The sequence below is a fragment of the Amphiprion ocellaris genome, chromosome 5, assembly GCF_022539595.1.
Source record: "Amphiprion ocellaris isolate individual 3 ecotype Okinawa chromosome 5, ASM2253959v1, whole genome shotgun sequence".
NCBI classification, from domain to species: domain Eukaryota; kingdom Metazoa; phylum Chordata; class Actinopteri; family Pomacentridae; genus Amphiprion; species Amphiprion ocellaris.
In genome coordinates, this window is record NC_072770.1 from 22,017,709 (window position 1) to 22,037,724 (window position 20,016).

General features: G+C 39.6%; 2 protein-coding genes across 2 annotated transcripts in view; both read left to right on the forward strand.

The window, feature by feature from the left end:
* Positions 1 to 4,744, forward strand: part of LOC111565897 (uncharacterized) — a 33,257-nt gene extending 28,513 nt beyond the window's left edge. The window contains exons 20-24 of the mRNA XM_023266202.3: positions 410 to 526; positions 616 to 870; positions 2,462 to 2,733; positions 2,972 to 3,030; positions 3,173 to 4,744. Of these exons, the coding sequence (XP_023121970.2) occupies positions 410 to 526; positions 616 to 870; positions 2,462 to 2,733; positions 2,972 to 3,010 (683 nt within the window). The 3' untranslated portion in view covers positions 3,011 to 3,030; positions 3,173 to 4,744. The remainder of the gene's footprint in view (positions 1 to 409; positions 527 to 615; positions 871 to 2,461; positions 2,734 to 2,971; positions 3,031 to 3,172) is intronic.
* A 3,258-nt stretch (positions 4,745 to 8,002) lies between these two features.
* Positions 8,003 to 19,747, forward strand: tgm2b (transglutaminase 2b). Its single transcript, XM_023266199.3, has 13 exons — positions 8,003 to 8,139; positions 11,404 to 11,583; positions 12,513 to 12,731; positions 13,420 to 13,538; positions 13,903 to 14,031; positions 14,172 to 14,349; positions 14,509 to 14,641; positions 15,370 to 15,473; positions 15,565 to 15,804; positions 16,565 to 16,840; positions 16,924 to 17,084; positions 18,602 to 18,738; positions 19,245 to 19,747. Exons 1-13 carry the CDS (start codon positions 8,130 to 8,132, stop codon positions 19,393 to 19,395), a joined length of 2,037 nt encoding a protein of 678 aa, XP_023121967.2. The 5' UTR covers positions 8,003 to 8,129; the 3' UTR covers positions 19,396 to 19,747.
* Positions 19,748 to 20,016: the final 269 nt, after the last annotated feature.

The following is a 20,016-nucleotide window of genomic DNA, read 5'->3' on the forward strand; positions in this document are numbered from 1 at the left end:
TTACACTCTGAATAAAGACACACTGGTTACAAGCTGTATCCTCAATAAACAGCACACATTTGATCATTTTAAGGAAATCACATGGCAATAAAGATTGCATTTCTGGTTTATTTAATAAAGGCTCTTTGGTGGATGCAGCTGTGGCCTTAATTAATTTCTCTGCACTTCTCTGCATGCAGCTGTGAATATATTTGGCTGAATCTTGGTGTTGGTTAATAGATCACAGACACAGACAGAAACCAAAAAGTGCAGATCTAATTTCAGAATAAAGACAACAATATGTTCAACAGTAAAATCTTTTAATGACTTTTCAGAGTCAATGAATGTAACATTTCAGTTGCAATACATATTGAACCTATATGCGCATTAATGTCAGGATCCATATTTAAAAATTACGTGTGTTTTTCAGAGGTCCGCATGCAGGAGAGAGTGTTCCTGGGAATTGGAAATAAGCCATTCATGGACATCCAACCCAGTGAGGCAGCTATCAACGACAGAGCCATCAACTATGTACTGATAGGGAGAGGTAAGTTTTTTACTCTTTAACAATACTATGATTACTTTGAATACCTCTTTCCTTACACCTCCTCTTCCAAAACTTACTCTCACCTGCAGAAAACAAGGTGCTATCCTCTGTGGGATCATGTGGGTCACATGCTGAGCTTCTAGGAGGGCGACCAAAATCTGTTGGCTCAGGGAGCACCTCATCTTCATCCTCCTCCTCTGGAAGGGGTTCCCTGTCCCCTGTGGGATACCTGTGTGGGCCAAAAAGAAGGGTGTCTGCAGGGGTTCTTGGAGGATACGTATCACCATCTGGAGCTCTGGAGGAGGACGACCTGGACCACGAGAGCGGAAGTCAGAACTTACTCTGTAAGTGAAAATTTGGACAAAATACAACTATGCAGTAAAGTTTTAAAGTCATGGATTAGATGATTCAGTTAAAGAGAAAGTATAATTTTCCACACACCGGAAATCTAGTTTTTCACACTAATACAGAATGTGAGGGGGTTAAAATCAAATGGTAGCTACTGAAATAAAATAAATGAACATAACCAAAAGAGAACTTCACTCTGAAGTTGATGTTACAAAACTGGAAAGAAAATAAAAGATAATCAAGACCCTTACCACTCATCCCTCAAAACCAAAGTACAGCCACAGTAGCACCCCTAAACTAATGAGTACTCTATTTTCAGTTTAATAGTTCAGCCCCTTGTTATTATTTTAACCCCTCACATACACCATTAGCTTAATGCTATACGCTCTATATGTAATACATCAGATGTGTTCTATGTTAATTGCATGGTCCCTGATCAAATAAATGAATAAACAAATAATAAAAATCAATAAAAAAAAGAGTGCAAAGGCCCTGTGCTGTAACATTCACACGTTACATTCAGCTTAGATAAGGAAAAACAACATAGAAAAGAACATGCAATTAAAGTGCAAATTGTGCTGGTCAAAGAAATAAGGTGTCAAAATTTCTGGTATTTTTAACAAAGGTGCAAAAATTGTTCTAACTGACAAGAAGGTGCAAAATTGCACAATAAAATAGAGTATTTGAAAAGTTCACTACCATTCAAAAGTTTGAGGTCATCCAGACAATTTCATGTTTTCCATGAAAACTCACACTTTTATTCATGTGCTAACATAACTGCACAAGGGTTTTCTAATCATCAACTAGCCTTTCAACATCATTAGCTAACACAATGTAGCATTAGAACACAGGAGTGATGGTTGCTGGAAATGTTCCTCTGTACCTCTATGGAGATATTCCATTAAAAATCAGTCATTTCCAGCTAGAATAGTCATTTACCACATTAACAATGTCTAGACTGCATTTCTGATTCATTTAATGTTATCTTCATTGAAAAAAATCAGAAATAAGCACATTTCTAAGTGAACCCAAACTTTTGAACTATAGTTGACATATATACTCATATGTATTTGCAGCGATATGCAAAGTGATTGTTTATCAAGGCTGTGCAATAGCATTAAGACATAATAATAATAATAATAATAACAACAACAACAACAACAACAACAACAACAACAACAACAACAATAATAATAATAATAATAATAATAATAATAATAATAATAATAATAATAATAATAACATTCTTTAGGAACAACAGAAAAATAGAAAAAAGTTACATGATAAATATTAGGGTGGTACTTCTTCTTCAACCCCTGAGAAGCTTCACTGGTGTTTGGCTGTCATGTGTCCAGCAGCTTCTTCTACAAGGTCGGGGCTAAAGGTCAGAGGTCAGAGGAGTAAATTCTGTAAAGGGAGTCAAGGGCATTTTAATAGCAAGGCTGCCTGATGACATAATATTTGGGCTTCAGCTGTCATGTAAAAGAACATTTCTCTCAACACTAAGTGATCCGGGCTGGTTGGTTGATAGATTCAGATAATTTTCTCGATCTATTCATTTATAGTATTTTCATTTCTTTGATCCAGTGGACAGCTCGGAGTCGTCAGGTGAGAGTGTAAGTGGATTCAGCACTTCCAGCCACAGCTACCAGTCTGCCGTTGGAGGAGAGGTGGAGGAGTCTTCCTCAGTCTGCGCCTCCATTATCACCGTTAAGGAGGCAGCGGTTGCTCATTCAACTGAAGCTTCTGCAGTCTTACAGAAGCCAAAAGTACTGACAGGACCCACAGAAAAAACCCAACCACCTGTTGCACCGAGGCCCAAACCACAATACCAGGCCCAGGATCAGCCCTGCAGCAAGGTGCAGTACAGAGCTTTTTCAATGATTGTTCATATGGCTGGAAAGTTAAGAAATCCACAGTTCAACATGCAATATTATAAATTAATTAATTACTCACCAAGTAAGCTGGAGCCATTCTCTGTATACTAAAAGTCCCTTCATTTTTTGCTTGTAACATGTCCTTTCTCATGTAAGTGATAAATCTTGTGATGTTGTGTTGATTAATATTACCTTATTAATTTTTTCATGAATCTCTCAGGTTCAGAGCACTAATGTTGGAAAGTCCACTGAGGTTTGACCTGTCAGATATCTCAAAAGGTAAACATAATGCAATTTTTCTTTACCTTTCCTTCTTAAATTATATTACTTATAATGCAACAAGACTTGAACAATTGCATGAATAAAACTGTTCTGTTGCGAAAAGGGAAAATTAATTGAAATACTTCTTATTTTTCTACAGATCTGGAGGCAAGAGAAGCAGAAAGAAGTCCATTTGTGTCAACGCTGAAAATGAAACTATTTAAAGAGATCGGCCTTGATTCCAGCTGTTACTGTAATCTGTTACCACTCTGTAAATAAAGCTTCTTTTTTATATCACCACTAAAGCAATAGGTCAGAAATTTGTAAACAATGTTGTGTTAGTGGCATGTTGTTAAATGTCAGTTAATTGACAATGCATCAGATGATGTTGCCGAGCTGCTCAAAAGTAAAATAACTATGGTTGCAGCTTGTGATATTTTTCTGTTGTTGATTATTTGTTGGTTTAGACAGTTGTTTGGAGGATAAAATGTCAGAAAACGGTGAGAGATGCTGATCAACATTTCTCAAAGCCCACGATGACGTCCTCAAATGTCTTTGTTTTGTCCAAGGAGGGGAAAAAATTAAAATATCTTGTATAAATAGCAAAAATGAATGGCTGCAACACTGTCTGTGATACAGAAAACTGTCTCTTTGTTTAAATGCACAGGTAACATTTGCTAGTACATTTTTAAACATTTTTTTCTTTGTCTTTTTAGACACGTATCAGTACAACTCTTTGAACCCAACAGTAACACCTGCATGCCAGTCACTTGTTTTTGTTTTGCAATAAGACTAGAGCTGCAATGTTTCATTGCTTAAACGATTACTTGTCAACATTTGAATTAATGGAATACTATTATGATAATCAAGTAATAGGTTTGAATATTTTTTTAACTCAGAAAAAATCTAAATTCTCTGATTCCAGCTTCTTAAATTTGAATATCTATGAAATCTGGCTTGTTTTCTCAGAATATTTTTGGGTTATGGGCAAAACAAAACATTCAGTGACATACTTTGCCTTTGTGATATGCAGAATATTTTTTATTTTTTTTAACATTTTTTGTCATTTTATTGACCAAACAACTAACTGATTAATTGAGAAAATAATCAACCATTAAAATAATCACTTGTTTCAGCCCTTATTAAATCTGTGCTACCATACTCACAAGTGTTCCTTATTAAAACAAAACAGCTCCTGTATGCAGAAATGACGGCACTCCATGCTTTCGCAACACTGTTTAGATTCAGCTGCACAGCAGATGCTTCTTATTCCTTGGTAATGTACACAGTAACACTTCTCATATCTGAGTGATGATGTGTAATGAATCACTGGAGGATGTACAGAAGCTACAGCACCGTGTGTGTCCATGGTAATGGGAGTATTTGAGCACGACCACCAATAAGAACATTATCTATAATTGTTGTGTATTCTGAACAAAAGTGGTGATCAATTTGATTTTGAAATGCAAACCTGACATGGCTTCACTTAGTGCACTGTAAATCAGCATAGTTCTAGAGCTCAAGAAAGGGATGAGAGAGTTGCTACAATCTTTGTGTCTGTGCTTATTTGTTTTTCATAACACAATGCTAAATTATATTGTAGTTTGAAAATGTGGCTAAATCACTGTGGTGAAATAATTATTAAAGCGTAATTCCATTCATTATGTCGTAACTTCACTGCCTGTTTGTACAAATCAGCCAAATGTAATTACAACACATATTTTACTTCTTTCGTCTGTCTTTTCTTTAACAGTTTTATATAAACAGTGTTACTGACTTATATGCCAGTTGCATGGCTTTCTATTTGAAATACAAAATATAATGGTGACGATGTATATTTCATTTAATGCATTCTGATTTGCACCTCAATACTTTTTTTTGGAAAGAACCCTAAACAGCAGCACTGACCTACATTATTAGCACAGTTTTCAGTTTGGCTCACATGAAACAATCATATAATTCAGATGTATTTCTGTGATTGAAGGAAAGTAAACAATGACAACATGATGAGTATTTCATTTAAGAAATTGCAACACAGTGACCATCAAGTTACAATGTTCCTTTTCATGTGAATAACAGGTTTTTAAAGGAAGTCTTATTCTGACACACAAAATCACACTTCCCTAAAAAGACTTTCTTTTTTACCTTGCTCTGGAATGAATTGGCCATGTAATTCAGTTACTAGTTGCTCACCAAAGCAAAACTAATTTAGAGCCCTTAATTCAGGTTGTAATTGCCTTAGAAGTTACCTGTTGTTCTATATAGAATGTACGGTTATATTACTCACAGATAACAGTGCTGTCCATTGTTTCCTTTATTTTTGTGAGGCTGATTCAACATAAATACTCTTACGTTTCCATGTTTTCCATTCCCCACCACTTCTCTTTACACACATGCATCTATTATTCAGTCTGCTGATAGATGCTGCAGTCTCTCTAAAGTACTCGCATCTGGTTTGTTAAAAGGCATTCAGTCACCAGCGCTGCGTGGATTTCAGCTGAACTCTGACTTTGGTTTTAATCACCGCGTCCACATTCCTGGCATAATTCCCAACTCTGGAGCCAAGACTCATGCCCAGAGAGCACAAGAGAAGCAGGCATTTTATACCTCATATGCCAAAGAAGAAACCGCAGATGTTTAGCAGTGACGCTTTGTACGAGTCCTTTCGTGCATTTCATTACCTCATCATAATGGAAATTTTTCCTTTGTGATGCAAAGACATTTTGTTGACATTGCATGCAGTTACAGGACACACTAGATGATGGTAACACACTCTGGTGCACCTGTGATTGTCAGATTTGGACTTCTTAAAAGATAAGGCTCATTCTAAATGGACAAATATTAGGTTTTATTTTTACAAGCCTCAGTATTTCCCGATGACAACTTTGAATTTTAGGTTGAAGTGGAATTATACAGTACTAAACAGTGTCTTTGCAGGGGGACTATTTTCAGCGGTGGATTAATAAATGCTAGGGAGTGTAGCTAGATGGTGTGTGTGGAATTGATTCAGAATAACCTACAGTGAATATAACAGTCAAAGAACAAACAACAACTGCGATAATGACTTGAACTTGAAAAAACATCCTTCAGTTTAAAATATTGACATCAATGCAGTTCAGCATAGTTTCTATTGCTTACGCTGACTAATGGCACTAATCCCAATACTTTTACTTCGAGGCTGTATGGCTTATTGCCAGTTTCACCTTGAGTCTCTCTGACATGCAATAGCTCTTACCTTTATATTTGACTGTGAAGGTGTATTTGACCTGATTTACAGCAATATTTTTTTTTTTATCACTCAAACTCTCTCTCCCTCTCCTATCAGACCTGCTCTGACTGCAACCCGCTGATTGCTGGGATTGGAGACAGCTGCAGGGATCAGCTCACCTGCCTGTAATCACCTCAGTCAATAAAAGCCTAGTTCAGTCATCCACTAGATCAGTGGTTCCCAGGGGGGCGCTAGAGATCTGAGGGGAGGCGTGAAGCTTTGTCTGCTCTGAGGCTGTGATGTTATAAAAAATAGATATTTACATTTTGGATAAAATCAGAGTAACAGACTCACTGTGTCATCACAAGTCTACCTATAAAACATTTTTAAAACACATTTATTTGGTCTTTCCTTAAAAATCCTTTGCTGCTTCGATGGCCACACCTCCTTGATCTTTCAACTTTTCTCCACGCTTTCTCCAGGTTGGCTTCTAGTTCATCCCGATTCATTAGTTTGTGTGCAGTGAGAAAATTACTGACGGAAACGGTGTCTGGAAAACGCAAAACGAGTGAAGATTCATCAGTACCTAAAAACTCTGGCTATACCTCAAGAGTTACCTTAAAATTGGTTTTATTAAAGGACAAGGCAGAATTATGTTATTTGTGGTGAAATGCTGGCAAATGACAGCATGAAGCCAGCGAATTACGGCGACGTCAGGAAACAAAACACAGTTCGGTGAAGTCGGAAAGATATTCACAAATTCGGACTTCCGGCATCAATAACTCATTAAATATACATTTTCTAAACATAAACGATACTTCTTTTCCATCGTTGTAAGGTAGACAATGTGCTACAAGCCCAGTTTAATCAAAAGTAGCTGTCTTTCGAGCTGCAGAAATAACATGGCGCCGAGCTGGGGGGGGGGGGGGGGGCCTCTGCCTCTGCTTCTTGGTGGACCTGCATCTGCAAAACGCTCGCCGTTCTGACTCTGCCCTGCTGCTGTTGGTCCCGCTCCGGCTTTTCTCCGGCCCTGCTTTGGCGATGCGCTCACCGGCCAGAACCTGCCTTGCCTGATGCTAGCTCCACTCTGGCTCTCACCGGATCCCAGATTTCCCGAGCCTGTCTGTCCCTTTTAGTTCAAATTTTCTCTTTCATGAGTACGCCGTTTTGTTTGTTTGTTTGTTTAGTTAGGTTAAATTAGATATCCCTTAAGGTCTTAGTTTTGAGTATATGTAGGGTTTTGTAGTTTCGTCTGTTTTTTGTATGAGGTTTGGTTTAGCTTTCTTTAGAGCTTTGTTCCCCCCTGTATTGGTTAGTATTCGTTCTGTAAAAATAAATCCTTTTTTGAATCCTCAGTCTGTCTCTGCCTGATCTGTGACTGCACCTGAGTTCTCTGACCCTTCTGTGACACAGTGGATATTTTTCATCATTTTCTGATGAAAAATATTGGATGAGGAAAAGGATCAACAGTGAAAGTTAGTGCTGCTCTGCACACTTATAGGTGCCATTTGTTCTTTGTCATTTAAACAATACAGTTTCTGTACACAGAACTGAACGTTCTACAAACTTTTGGATGCTCAACAAACTTTTGCAATGATCTTACGTCTGAACTGCTCCAAATCATTTCCAAAAGAGTGGACTTCTTCTTCTTTGGTAACCTACACATAAACACTTACGGCATCTGAGTGAGTGTGTAATGAATCACTGGAGGATATGTGAGGCTGCATATGTGTGCGTGTGTGTACTCGTGCCAAGACTTTTTTTCTGTCCAGGGGAGGGTCTCGTCACACCCACCAGACTGACGGACACCAGCAGGACTACAAATAAGACAGATACCAGCAGAGACACACTCTTCCCTTCTCAACTGGAGACTGAAAACACGCTTTGGTTAAAGATCACAGCAGCAATCATGGCTCAAGGTGAGTTTAATTCTGCTTTAACTTCTATCAATATTTATTTATTAGCAGATCTGTCATGAAGTTGTCTTTGCATCGACTCTCATAGTAGAGACAAATGTTGATTGTAACATAATCTCATTTGGTTTGATTAAGTCAATTTGTCCTTTTTCTGCAATTTATTTCCAATGAAGAGGAGTTCAACTTTGAATGCAACTCTGTGCATTTTGATGTCACTATCTGGGGCTGTGCGTGTCCAGGAGGGTCAAACTTTCACTTTATTCTATTGTTGTCACCAAGCATGCAGCATGCATGGTGTCTAAAGTTATCACAGCCTTCAGGTATCATCGCCATTCAATCCAGCCACACAGAGCTGCAGGATTTCAGTCAGGCTTTCATCAGACATCTGAGGACCTAAAAATGTTTCAGCCTCATGTTTGAAGGGATAATTGTTATCCTGGGACCTTAGCAATTATGACAGCTGCTCTAACTTCCACTAGTTAACTGCTGCTATCTTTATAGGCACACATAGCACCCTGCAAATATTTTGCCTGGGAAGACATTCAGAACTCTGAAAACAGCACCATAAACACTTTATTAGCTTTGGTCCGGATCGCAGTAAATGGTTGAAACTGTTGTTCATTTGAGTGTGAAGTCAAAAAGTGTAAAATACCAAAAATATGTGAGAGAGGCTGGTGGACACTCCAGTAGTGTGTATCAAACAGAGAACCTTTGAAACCCAAATTACACAATCAGAATAAATGCTTAGGTTGTTCTAAATATATATGTGTATATATATATATATTCTCCATATTTCCAGGACTTAAAAGCCAGCCGCAGGAACAACTAAATATAAACTTGAATGAATCCTTGTTGGACATCCTCACACCACCACCATGCAGAATAAATAACATTCTGATAAATCCATGACACCTGTTTTCCGTCTGTTAAACCTGCACAGAGCGTTCATTTGAACCTGGAAGTGCTTGTGATGGAGACCTGAAGTCAGCATGGGTGTTACCTCCAGCGCTGAAAAGTTCTTTTAATTCAGGCTGTTTGCATATTTATTTTTCAAGGATTTAAACAGTATTTACTGTACCAGCTACTACCCAGTTGTGACCGGCTGGATTTTGTTTAAATTTCCTTATAAGGTTCATAGTGTCCTCAGCGCTGCTAACAGTCCGTCTGTGGTGTGGGTCAGCGCTGGTGGAGTGGGAGTGAAGTGTGGGCGTGTACAGTATGTAAGGGTTAGTGAAGGAATCAGGGTCAAGGCTCAGGAATTTCTGCCCATGCATTTTGCGTTGGAGCACTGTGTTGGCTTCAAATTGCCCTACAGACTGAATAGCAACCCAGTAACATGTATTCAGCGTCTGGGCTTCACTCCACACATGCAAACCATCTGGCTCAGATGCTTCACTTTACATGATACACTCTGTTGCACTGCAGGTTGGGAGCAATTCAAAATTCATTTTCTTTTATATCAGTTATGGCTTTAAATCACTACATAAGGGATGATGTCAGTTTCTCGTTGCACCATTAGCCTGTTTCTGATGGCTTTGGGTCGTAGACTTTCATGTGTTATTCATCTATCCATTATCTGTACACCGCTTAATCCTCACTAGGGTCGCGGGGGGGGGCTGGAGCCTATCCCAGCTGACTCAGGCGAAGGCAGGGGACACCCTGGACAGGTCACCAGTCTGTCGCAGGGCCACATACAAAGACAAACAATCACTCTCACATTCACACCTACGGGCAATTTAGAATGATCAATTAACCTCAGCATATTTTTGGACTGTGGGAGGAAGCCGGAGTACCCGGAGAAAACCCACGCATGCACAGGGAGAACATGCAAACTCCATGCAGAAAAATCCCGGGAAAGCCGGGACGCGAACCAGGGACCTTCTTGCTGCAAGGCGAAAGTGCTAACCACTACGCCACCGTGCAGCCCCTTTCATGTGTTATTAATCTATATAATTGTTTTCACATTCTATCAGCTGGGGATCCGTTTTATTGGATTTTCTTGCGTTTACAGTAAAACTTTTTTTTCTCCAGATGGCTGCTCAACTCCCTGTTAAATAATAACTGTGCTCTAACTTATATTTTGTCAGACTTCAAATGTGAGTGAAATGGCTTTAGAGTATGCACAGACTCCTCTGACTACAGTCTCCAGCTGTTCCAGAATGAGTTCCCACTACGCTACACTAACACGTCTTCAGCTGAGACGTGGCCCGAGGTCAAGATCAGTAAAACATCAGAGCCTCCACGTACACTGAGGAACGATTCCCCGTGAACTTCAAGTAAAACAGCGTGACGTCTTTCCAGCTTGTTTACTCAAGTCTAGCCCAGCCTTGACACCTCCTGACAGCCACTTGTTGCTTGTTTCCAAGGTGTAACACATGGGGCGAGGCTAACCTTAGATGCCACAGAGCAGCCCAACCAGCGGTTAGGCAGCAGCAGGAGGACCGTAGAGGCATTGTATAGGAGGACCCTAAGTTTTCCTAAAAACAGGAAATCCGAGGGTGGGATTCTCTTAGTCACAACAGGCCCTGGAGAGAAGGAGGGACTGGGCAGGGAGTGACTGTCTGCGTTTACCTTCTGCTAAAGCAGTGCAGAAAGACCTGTCAAACAAAATTATCTCACTGCACAGTAAACAATTGAGAATCCACAGTTTTACTCCCAAGTCAAGTGTATCTGTGGTGGCTTTGAGCTTCACAAATTTCTCTTTTTAGAAAAAATAAGGGGGGTCATTATGAAGTGGGAGTAGCAAAGAAAACAGTTACATTTCAGAAAATATAAGCAACACTCACAGCTGCAACATGTACACATCCAGACACCAGTCAACCACAGCTTTCTGGTTAATCCCCCATAAAAAACATATATGTAGTTGTTGGACCTTGTAAATTTTGTTTATTGTTCCTTGTCCTAGACACAGTAGCCAAATTTTACAACTTATACTTTATTGTGGCTTTTTAAATGCTCAATAAATATACATATATTATCCTGTGTAAACAAGAATATGACTGATGGGCTAAATAAACTGGATTTTCATGACTCTGCTAAAAAAACAAAAAAAACAAACCTCTTTTATTGCTACAGCATGTAGTATTTTTATACAACAAATGTAAACAACTGAAAAATTCTGTGAAACATTAATTATTCAACTAAATTTTCTTTTGTATTCTCCCATTTTTTTGCAGAAGAGTAACTCCCTTTAAGATGATTGTTAGCCTTAATCTTTTTTGCATATCTTTTATTAAGTTTTGTGCGTCTGTTTTGTCATCTTTTCAGCTCTGGACATTGATCGCTGGAACCTGGAGTGTGAGTTTAACAACAGGGACCATCGTACTGATCTGAATGGTGTAGATCGTCTCATCGTGAGGAGAGGTCAACCGTTTACTGTCAGCCTGTACCTTCGCTCTGGACTTTACCAACCAGGAGTCAATGCTCTTGATTGCATTGCAGAAACAGGTGCTGCTCCTTTCACTCACATTTTGCTGGGGGTGTTCATGCATTGCATGAAAAGATTTGGAAAGTAAATGAAGAAAACTTTCATGAAATAGCAAGTTATTGTGTGTCAGAATGATGAATAGCAAGCGCTGTGGTCACGGCCTTTCATTCAGGAAGTTTGAGGCACAATGGATGGACGTACTACTGTGTGTTTCTTTATTCTCATTGTTACCTATATGAAGGGAAAAGGAGCAGCGATGTTGATGAAAAGGGAAGGGAGGTTTCCCTTGTTCTGTCATCAGGAACGCTGCACTGTTACTGGCTTTTATGTTGAGCACAGCAACAATAGCAGTAAGATGTGATGCTGTTGTTTTCATTGTTAACCTCAAGTCCTCCCTCATAGTTCTGCGGGTGTTAATAGATGTTGCTTTTAGTTTTGGAGCCCCAGATACTAAATACTCATATACTTGTCTTCATAATGCAAACACTGAAGAGAATGATAAGACAACTGCTGCAGCCTATGAAATACAACTCTTTAAACAGGAAGCGTTGCTTGCCAAGAGGAAAGCATGTGTATAATCACAGATAACATTATCAACCTTAAAAAGTCAAGCGTTTTTTAATGGATGGAACCCTTCATCCCATCCAGTGAAATGGAAGTGATCAAAAAGCTTGCTTTAGCTGGCTGCATTCAGTGGAAAATGTCAAGGAATCCACAGGCACAAATGATTTATGTAATTTACCAGAACTCAGCGACAAACAGTTCAAGTAAATACTTTGCAGTTACACAGTTACACTGGCCGTGCATGAGAAGAGATTCCAGAGATGTTTGAAGCAAAATTAGCAAGTTTTGGGAAAACAGTAACTTTCCATCCCCAGAGAATTCACTAAGACCTCTTGTCCTTTTCTTTCAGACTCAGGCCTCTAACTAATCTTGCTGTTACATGCAGGTCCTCAGCCGTCTGAGCAGTACGGCACCAGGGCCTCCTTTGGTCTGTCTGCCAACATCGACACTTCCCGCTGGAGCGCCGCTGTCACCAGTCCCCCCGGCAACATGGTGGCCCTGTCCATCTGTTCTGCCCCTGACGCCCCTATAGGCCGCTATACCCTGACCCTGGGGCAGTCAGCCAGGATTGAGTTTATTCTGCTCTTTAACCCTTGGTGCCCAGGTGAGTAAGCAGACCATATGTCAAGCTGTCGTGCAGAGGATCTTGTGTTGATAGAAACTGCTGTGATGATCATGTTTCACACCAGAATGGGCTTCAGGAGAGGAGCTAATAAGATGATGAAGAGATCATACAGGGGGACGGTTGTAGTTTAGTTCAGTAATTATTGTGTGATTTGTTTTTTATAATAATAATGGTTAAACATTTTGAGAGAAATTATTTGAGATTTTTGCAACAACAAGCAGGCAGTGAGCTTAGACTGGCATAGAAAAATGGAAATGGGGTGAAAAAATAAGCCTGGCTTTGTTTAAAGGTAGTTCCGCCTATTAGTGTCTCTAAAAGTCATTAATTAAATATTATATGGGGTTTATTTAATCAACAACAAAAACATAAGTGTAAAACATTAAGTAATTTCATCAGTGTTATTTCTTTCCTATTCTTTTTTTTTTGTCTTTATGCTATGCTATGCTAACGGGTTTGTTACTGTTTCCTCATTCTCTCTGCAAGAAAACAACTAAGCGTGAAACTTAAGAGAAAGTTTTTGATTTTTTTTTTTTTTTTTAAAAAGCCTCATCTGGTGAATTTGTGTTTTTAATTTCCAGTCAATGAAGACCAGACTAAAATCAGTCATGCTCCAGTTAGGACATGTATTGGGACTAATTGTATTGTTTGGGATGTCTCTTGGCAACAGGGGATGCAGTGTATATGGACAATGAGCAGAGTCTGGCAGAGTATGTCTTGTCTCAGGATGGAATCATCTTTCGGGGCAGCTACAAATATCCCATACCTACTCCCTGGAACTTTGGCCAGGTACCAACACCAACACCGACAATCACTTCATCATAAACCCAAGTCAGTCTGGTGAGCCTGTATTATGCCAGAGAGTTGAAGGAGTTTATGTCATGCTTCTTTCGATAACAGGAAAGTATCCACTTATCAAGGGATTTATGACGCGTTACATAATTAAAAAAACAAAATCATTTCTGAACATTAAGAGAGATATTACTGTATATTTGACAGTGGAAAATGTGGGTCTGATAAGGAGAGAAGTTTTAAACATCCTATCATCTCATGTGTTCTGTATTTCAGTCTGTTTTTTTTGTTGTTTTTTTAAAGATATGCTTTCAGTGTGTATACTTTTATCAGCAGCAATATATCTTTTTTTGTGGTGCAGTTCGAAAATGGAATCTTGGATATCTGTCTGAGGATTCTGGATATGAATCCTAAATGTTTGAAAAATCCTGGCAAAGACTGCTCAGGGAGAAGAAATCCCATTTACGTGTCCCGAGTGCTGAGTGCCATGGTATGTCCTGCTCATTTCTGATATGTTTTTCTCTGTTTAGATACTCTTGTTTCTGTTTATTTGTTGTCATAGATAGAAAATAAAAACCTTGTATTTGACATGTAGAAATATGTTTTACATTTCCTTCCTTTGCCTGGCAGGTGAATTGTAATGATGACAAAGGAGTGTTGCTGGGGAGATGGACGGATGACTATGACGGAGGTGTGAGCCCCATGTTCTGGAGGGGCAGTGTGGAGATTCTGCGCAACTGGGAAACACAAGCCTGTCAGCCTGTTCGCTATGGACAGTGCTGGGTGTTTGCTGCAGTGGCCTGCTCGGGTAAGATAGGGAAGAGCCCGGCTTGGAGGCATATCTCCAGAAAAGACACTCCGGCAGACACAACATATTTCCATATATGTAAACCCACAGTTATGATATACATTTAGCTCCTCCTTTGAGTGTCCTGAGACTCAACAAAGTGCCTTTATACCCCGTCAGTTTCCAGAGCCCTGGGCATCCCCTGCCGAGTCGTCACCAACTACCTGTCAGCCCACGACACCAACAGCAACCTGACGATTGAACGCTACATTGATGAAAACGGAGACCTGATTAAGTCCAGAGAAATGATCTGGTTAGAAGTGAATTAAGTTGTTTGCACACTGATGGGGAAAACATTATGACTTCACAGATAAAGCCAACAACGTTGATTACCTGAGCATATGCCTGGGTTGAAGGAGACATTAAATGAATGATCAGTTCTCATAGTAGGGGTAGGTGCATATGTAAAGACCAGAGTGACTTAGACAGTGGCCATGCAGTTGGTTTACAGTTTTGGGTACCGAGACTGACCTGCATCTACTCCAACTAGCAACATACAAGACCTAAAAGATCAAATTGTCAAACACTACAGTAAATGTTTAGGAATCTTGTAGAGTCCATTCCTCTGCTCGTTGGAGCCGTTTTGGCAGCACACATGGTGTCTGAACATCCCCTGGATTATAGAAATTTACACACAGATTGTAGAGATTTACTCTGATGAAGACACAGTAATGTGGAAACGTTAGTCTGTTTGCACAGTAAAAGGGGATAAAGCCTCATGCTTTAGCCCGCTTTTGTAGTCTTTTGTAAATATGCTGTTGAGTTGAGAAACACCCGTCTCAGTTGCATTTTACTGGAAACTGCATGGAGAACCCTCTTTCTAGTAGAGATTTATTAAGCAGTCTCGTTTAGCTGTGACATCTATTGTGTAAAGTCAGCTGGTTAACTGCAGTTTTGGTGTAATAATGACATCGGAAGTGTAGTTATCGGTGGTCTTTATTAAATAGCATTCCAGCTGATGGCTGGTAGTGTATCTTGCAGGAACTATCACTGCTGGGTAGAGAGCTGGATGACCAGGCCTGACCTGAAACCTGACTTTAATGGATGGCAGGCCAGTGACCCCACGCCTCAAGAGAAAAGTGAAGGTAACAAACACAGTGCATTAGTGAACCTATGAAAGATACCAAGGTGGATCTACCAGTTTTTGTTCCTACAATCTGTTTCCTCGTCCCTCAGGAGTGTACTGCTGTGGTCCCATTCCTCTCAGGGCCATCAAGGAGGGTGAGCTTATATTCAAGTATGACGCCCCCTTTGTCTTTGCTGAAGTCAATGCTGATATCATCACGTTCATGAAGAAAAAGGATGGCAGCACATCAACTGTCACTAACAACACAATAGTGGGCCAGAAGATCAGTACCAAGAGTGTTGGCAGTGATGCCAGAGAGGACATCACTCATCTGTACAAGTTCCCTGAAGGTAACAAGTGCTGCTGGATACACATGTAGTCAAACCTGTCGAATAATTTAGTAGCATTAAAAATACATATTTTAATATTTTGTTGACTAGGAACACCAAGAGGGTCAGAGAAGTTTTTAATGTTTTAGAATGGTGTTGGAAGAAACAAAGAGTAGAGTTTATATGTACATATGTTATATATGATATATAATATACATATATGTTAATATGCTCGAGTGTTTAAACACACAAAGTTTTATAAAACTAATTAGCCAACATGTTCAATTAGTTCAACAGATAACACTGAAATTAATGTTTATACTCTATTCATTGCATTGTCAATTTCTGAAATCTGGTCCTTCACTTGGTTCCATTGCTCAGGACTCAGGATGGACGCTTCCTGTTGAGAAATAGTTTTCTTTTCGATTATGTTTGTGTGTGCATTTGAAAAGAGAATGAGGGGCCATAGGAAGGACACCAGCACCCAGTTGTACGTCGGCCAAACCAATGTCAAATGTAAATGAGAATCGCTCCCCTGAACTCCCTAAACTCTGTTGCGGATTCTTTTTTTTTCTCCCCCTACAAATGTATTATATACAACTTTTGTAAATATTTCTACATACCAGAAAGTCAAACCATGTTCACTTGCTTTGTAAATTCCTACATTCCATATCAACATTTTTGTTGATCCTAATGTTCCTAAAGTCAATTTTTAACCCATTCATTAACACAAAGATTCCACAAAGCTTTAAGTGTGGTGCTTTTGCTTCCGTATTTCCAGGATCTGATGAAGAGCGGGAGGCGTTCAAGAGGGCCAACCACCAAAACAAGCTGCTCAAGCAGCAGCAGAATCAAGGCCTACACCTCACTATCAAGGTGACAGCAGACATGAGGAAAGGCTGCGACTTCGACGTGTTTGCTGTGGTTACCAACAACACGCAAAGTGAGAAAAAGTGTCGCCTGGTGTTTGGATCCTGCGCTTTGTCCTACAATGGGTTTATGGGAGCGAACTGCGGCTTTAAAGATCTGCTCAATGTTGAGCTCCAACCAGGAGGAGGTGAGTGAGGTCACCATATAGAAGTTACATGTGAATGCTATTTATATGTTTGAGTTTGAAATATGTTGCATATGTTCTTCTAGAGAGGCGAGTCCCACTCAGGTTAAACTATTCCAAATACGGTGACAATCTCACTGAGGACAACTTGATCCGTCTGGCAGCTCTGCTGTTGGACTACAGCACCGGAGAGGCAACGCTGGCAGTAAGAAACATAGTGCTGGAAAATCCTGAAATTAAAATCCGAGTGAGTACCATCATATGCAACAAAAAACAAACTTAAAAAATGAGACAACAGTATTTATACTGATATGTCCTTGAAGCGTTTACACCTGCCATTTGTCCTGCATATAACTGAGTGTTTACTTATTGTTTGATATGTCCCAGACCTTGTCATGGACCATTGTTATAAAATAATCAGCATTATTTAGTAGAGTCCAACTGCAGCACCTCAGTCCTTCTGCTCATACAGGCATTTCTGCCACCTGCTGGTTGGAAGATATGTATTAGTGATGAAAATGATTCTTGATCAAATTAATACGCATGTATTTCTATCATTAACTCTCCAACATCGAAAACTGAAGGCAGGTTGGAAAGGCAAAAAGCAAAAAATAATCTTTTAAATCACACCATTTATCAGAGCCACAAACAATAAAAACAGAAAGGATCATCAGATTTTTAACTTTCAGTCTTTGAATGTATCATATGTAACGTCCGCTTCCATCAGAAAAATTAACTAAATCTAAGCTTAGAAAATTGTAGTATTTGATCAAAACTACTGTATTCTACATGTGTCATATAAAAAAAAAACAGCATTTCCCAAGACAGATCCTGTAAAAAGCAAACAACTCTGTGCCACTGATCATCTATGATTCATGCAGCTGTGACCAACAGTCACATTACAACAGTTCAGGAACTTTTCAGCTGAACTGTGTTGAACTTCTGGCTGTGCTGACATAGAAGCAAATGTAGTTCAGAGGGTCAACATATGAATATGTACAAATCACTTTTCAATCATTCCAAACTACAGGGGATGGGTTTGAGCTCTGAAGCTCCTTCCTTTACTCTGATAGTTGTCGCTGCAGTTTTCTAAAAACCTATTAGAGAAGAAAAATACAAATTGCAGTGCACCTAAGTACACCAGTCTAATATGAACAGTACTATTAGACTGATGTTACTTACATGACTAGTTGTTTGGGGCTTTTCTGCTTCACTTGTGTAGTAGTGTCCTTGCTTCATGAAAGTCAGAGGTTTTGTAGATCAATATGAGTGACGCTTTAGCAACTGGACTGAATATTTCAGACACATCTTGGTGGATTGCTAAGGTAACAAGTGGAAGTTAGCCTACATAATACAACAGAAGAAAACTCATCAAGATCAAAACCCATTGACTGTCACAGATGGGGTCTCGGGAGGGAGGTCAGGACCCATCATATGAGTTGTCCTAATTTTGGGGAATATTGGTGTAAAATCCAGTCAGGGCATCCTTTGTCAAACATTATATCGAGCATTTACAATTCAATGCAAATTTCAAAACCAGAGCACACCATCTGAGAAAGGTTCGAATATAAAAGACTTCAATGAAGCTAGTGAGTCACTAAAACCATGATATTGTCCAAGTTTTCTTGAAGTCTGAGTGTGTCAGCATGGGTTTACTGAAATACCACACTCTGTATTTCTAAAGAGTTTGGCCTAAGCAAAACTCTGGTGTACTTAATGTAAGACTTTGATTAACTAACATCCAGACGTGGCTGTGCTCTACAGATCCTGGGTGAACCGAAGGAGAATCGGAAGCTGGCTGCAGAGCTCACCCTAAAAAACCCTCTGCCAGAGCCGCTGGAGAACTGCTGCTTCAGCATCGAGGGGGCCAATCTGACCGGGGGACACGTCATCTCCGAGAGGTTGTGTTAGTTCCCTCTTATCCAACTACAAGTCATTCTAGTTCTATGATTTGTCTTGGACTGGGTCGTGGTTCAGTGTCCTGATGTCTGACTCCGTGTGCTGCTGTTTAGTCAGGACAGCAGCCCGCTACTGAAGACATGTGCAGGAGACTACTAGAGTAGACAGGAGAAACCCCAGTGGGGTTATTGTTTAGCAGTATTCTCTCCATGAATCTGATTGCATGTGTTAAAACATGTTTTAACCTTTTTCAGAGAGTAAAGTAAGAAGCATCCAATCAAACAGTGCAGCTTTGGGTTTCTGGCTGCACGATAGATGCATGATCCATTTTCCTGGTCCCTGCTACAGTTTGGCCAAACTCTTGTTCTGAGCAACTCCATCTGCATCATCTCCATAAATAGTCAGAAGCATCAAGAGTTTAGTAGTAACATATCGAGTAAATATTTATGCTATCAGAGGACTGTGATAAAGTCAGAAGAGTTTTTTAATTTAAATATTTGCCTTACAGGCTGGGCTCCTCAGTGGGACCTGGGGAAGATGCCAAGGTGAAAGTCTACTTCACTCCCACCCACTCTGGACTGAGAAAACTGGTGGTCGACTTTGACAGCACCAAGTTGTGCCATGTCAAAGGCTACAGAAATGTCATTATTGGAAAATAAGGCCTTTCAACGTTCTTACTCTGTTTGTCAGAACTGTTCAGCAATGCAAAGATTAGCAAAGGCACCCTCTTTTGCAGAATTTAATACATACTATACTTTCCTGCTCAAATACCTTCTCATTTCCTCTTCTTGTTGTTTAGTGATGATTGCTACATTCATACTTGTTTGACTCAGAGCCATAAATATTTCAATGTGACTTGAGAACGCTTTGTATTCATTAAGACTAATCAAATATGTACATGCAAAACCTTAAAAGCGAATATGTAGTTTCTACTCACAATCTGAAGTGATTCGTATTTTAAGTACTATGTACTATTCCATACAAGTGCAACAATTAAAAGTGATATTCTCATTGTTTTGTGATTGTGTTACAACCAGTCAGAAACTTTGTCTTTGTGTTTACACAAATAAGAGCATAAATGCAGTGGCTAGATTAGTATCTTGCACTTAATCTTACAATCTGTACATTTGCACATTCTACCCACAGCAAAGGCGTCGTAGCACCTGCTGTCGTGTTCATGAAGCTGTGTCACTTGTTGATGCTGTACAGTAAATGATACTGATCATGACTAATCATTTATATTTTATTTCCTGATGGGATCATATTAGACAGCACTGATA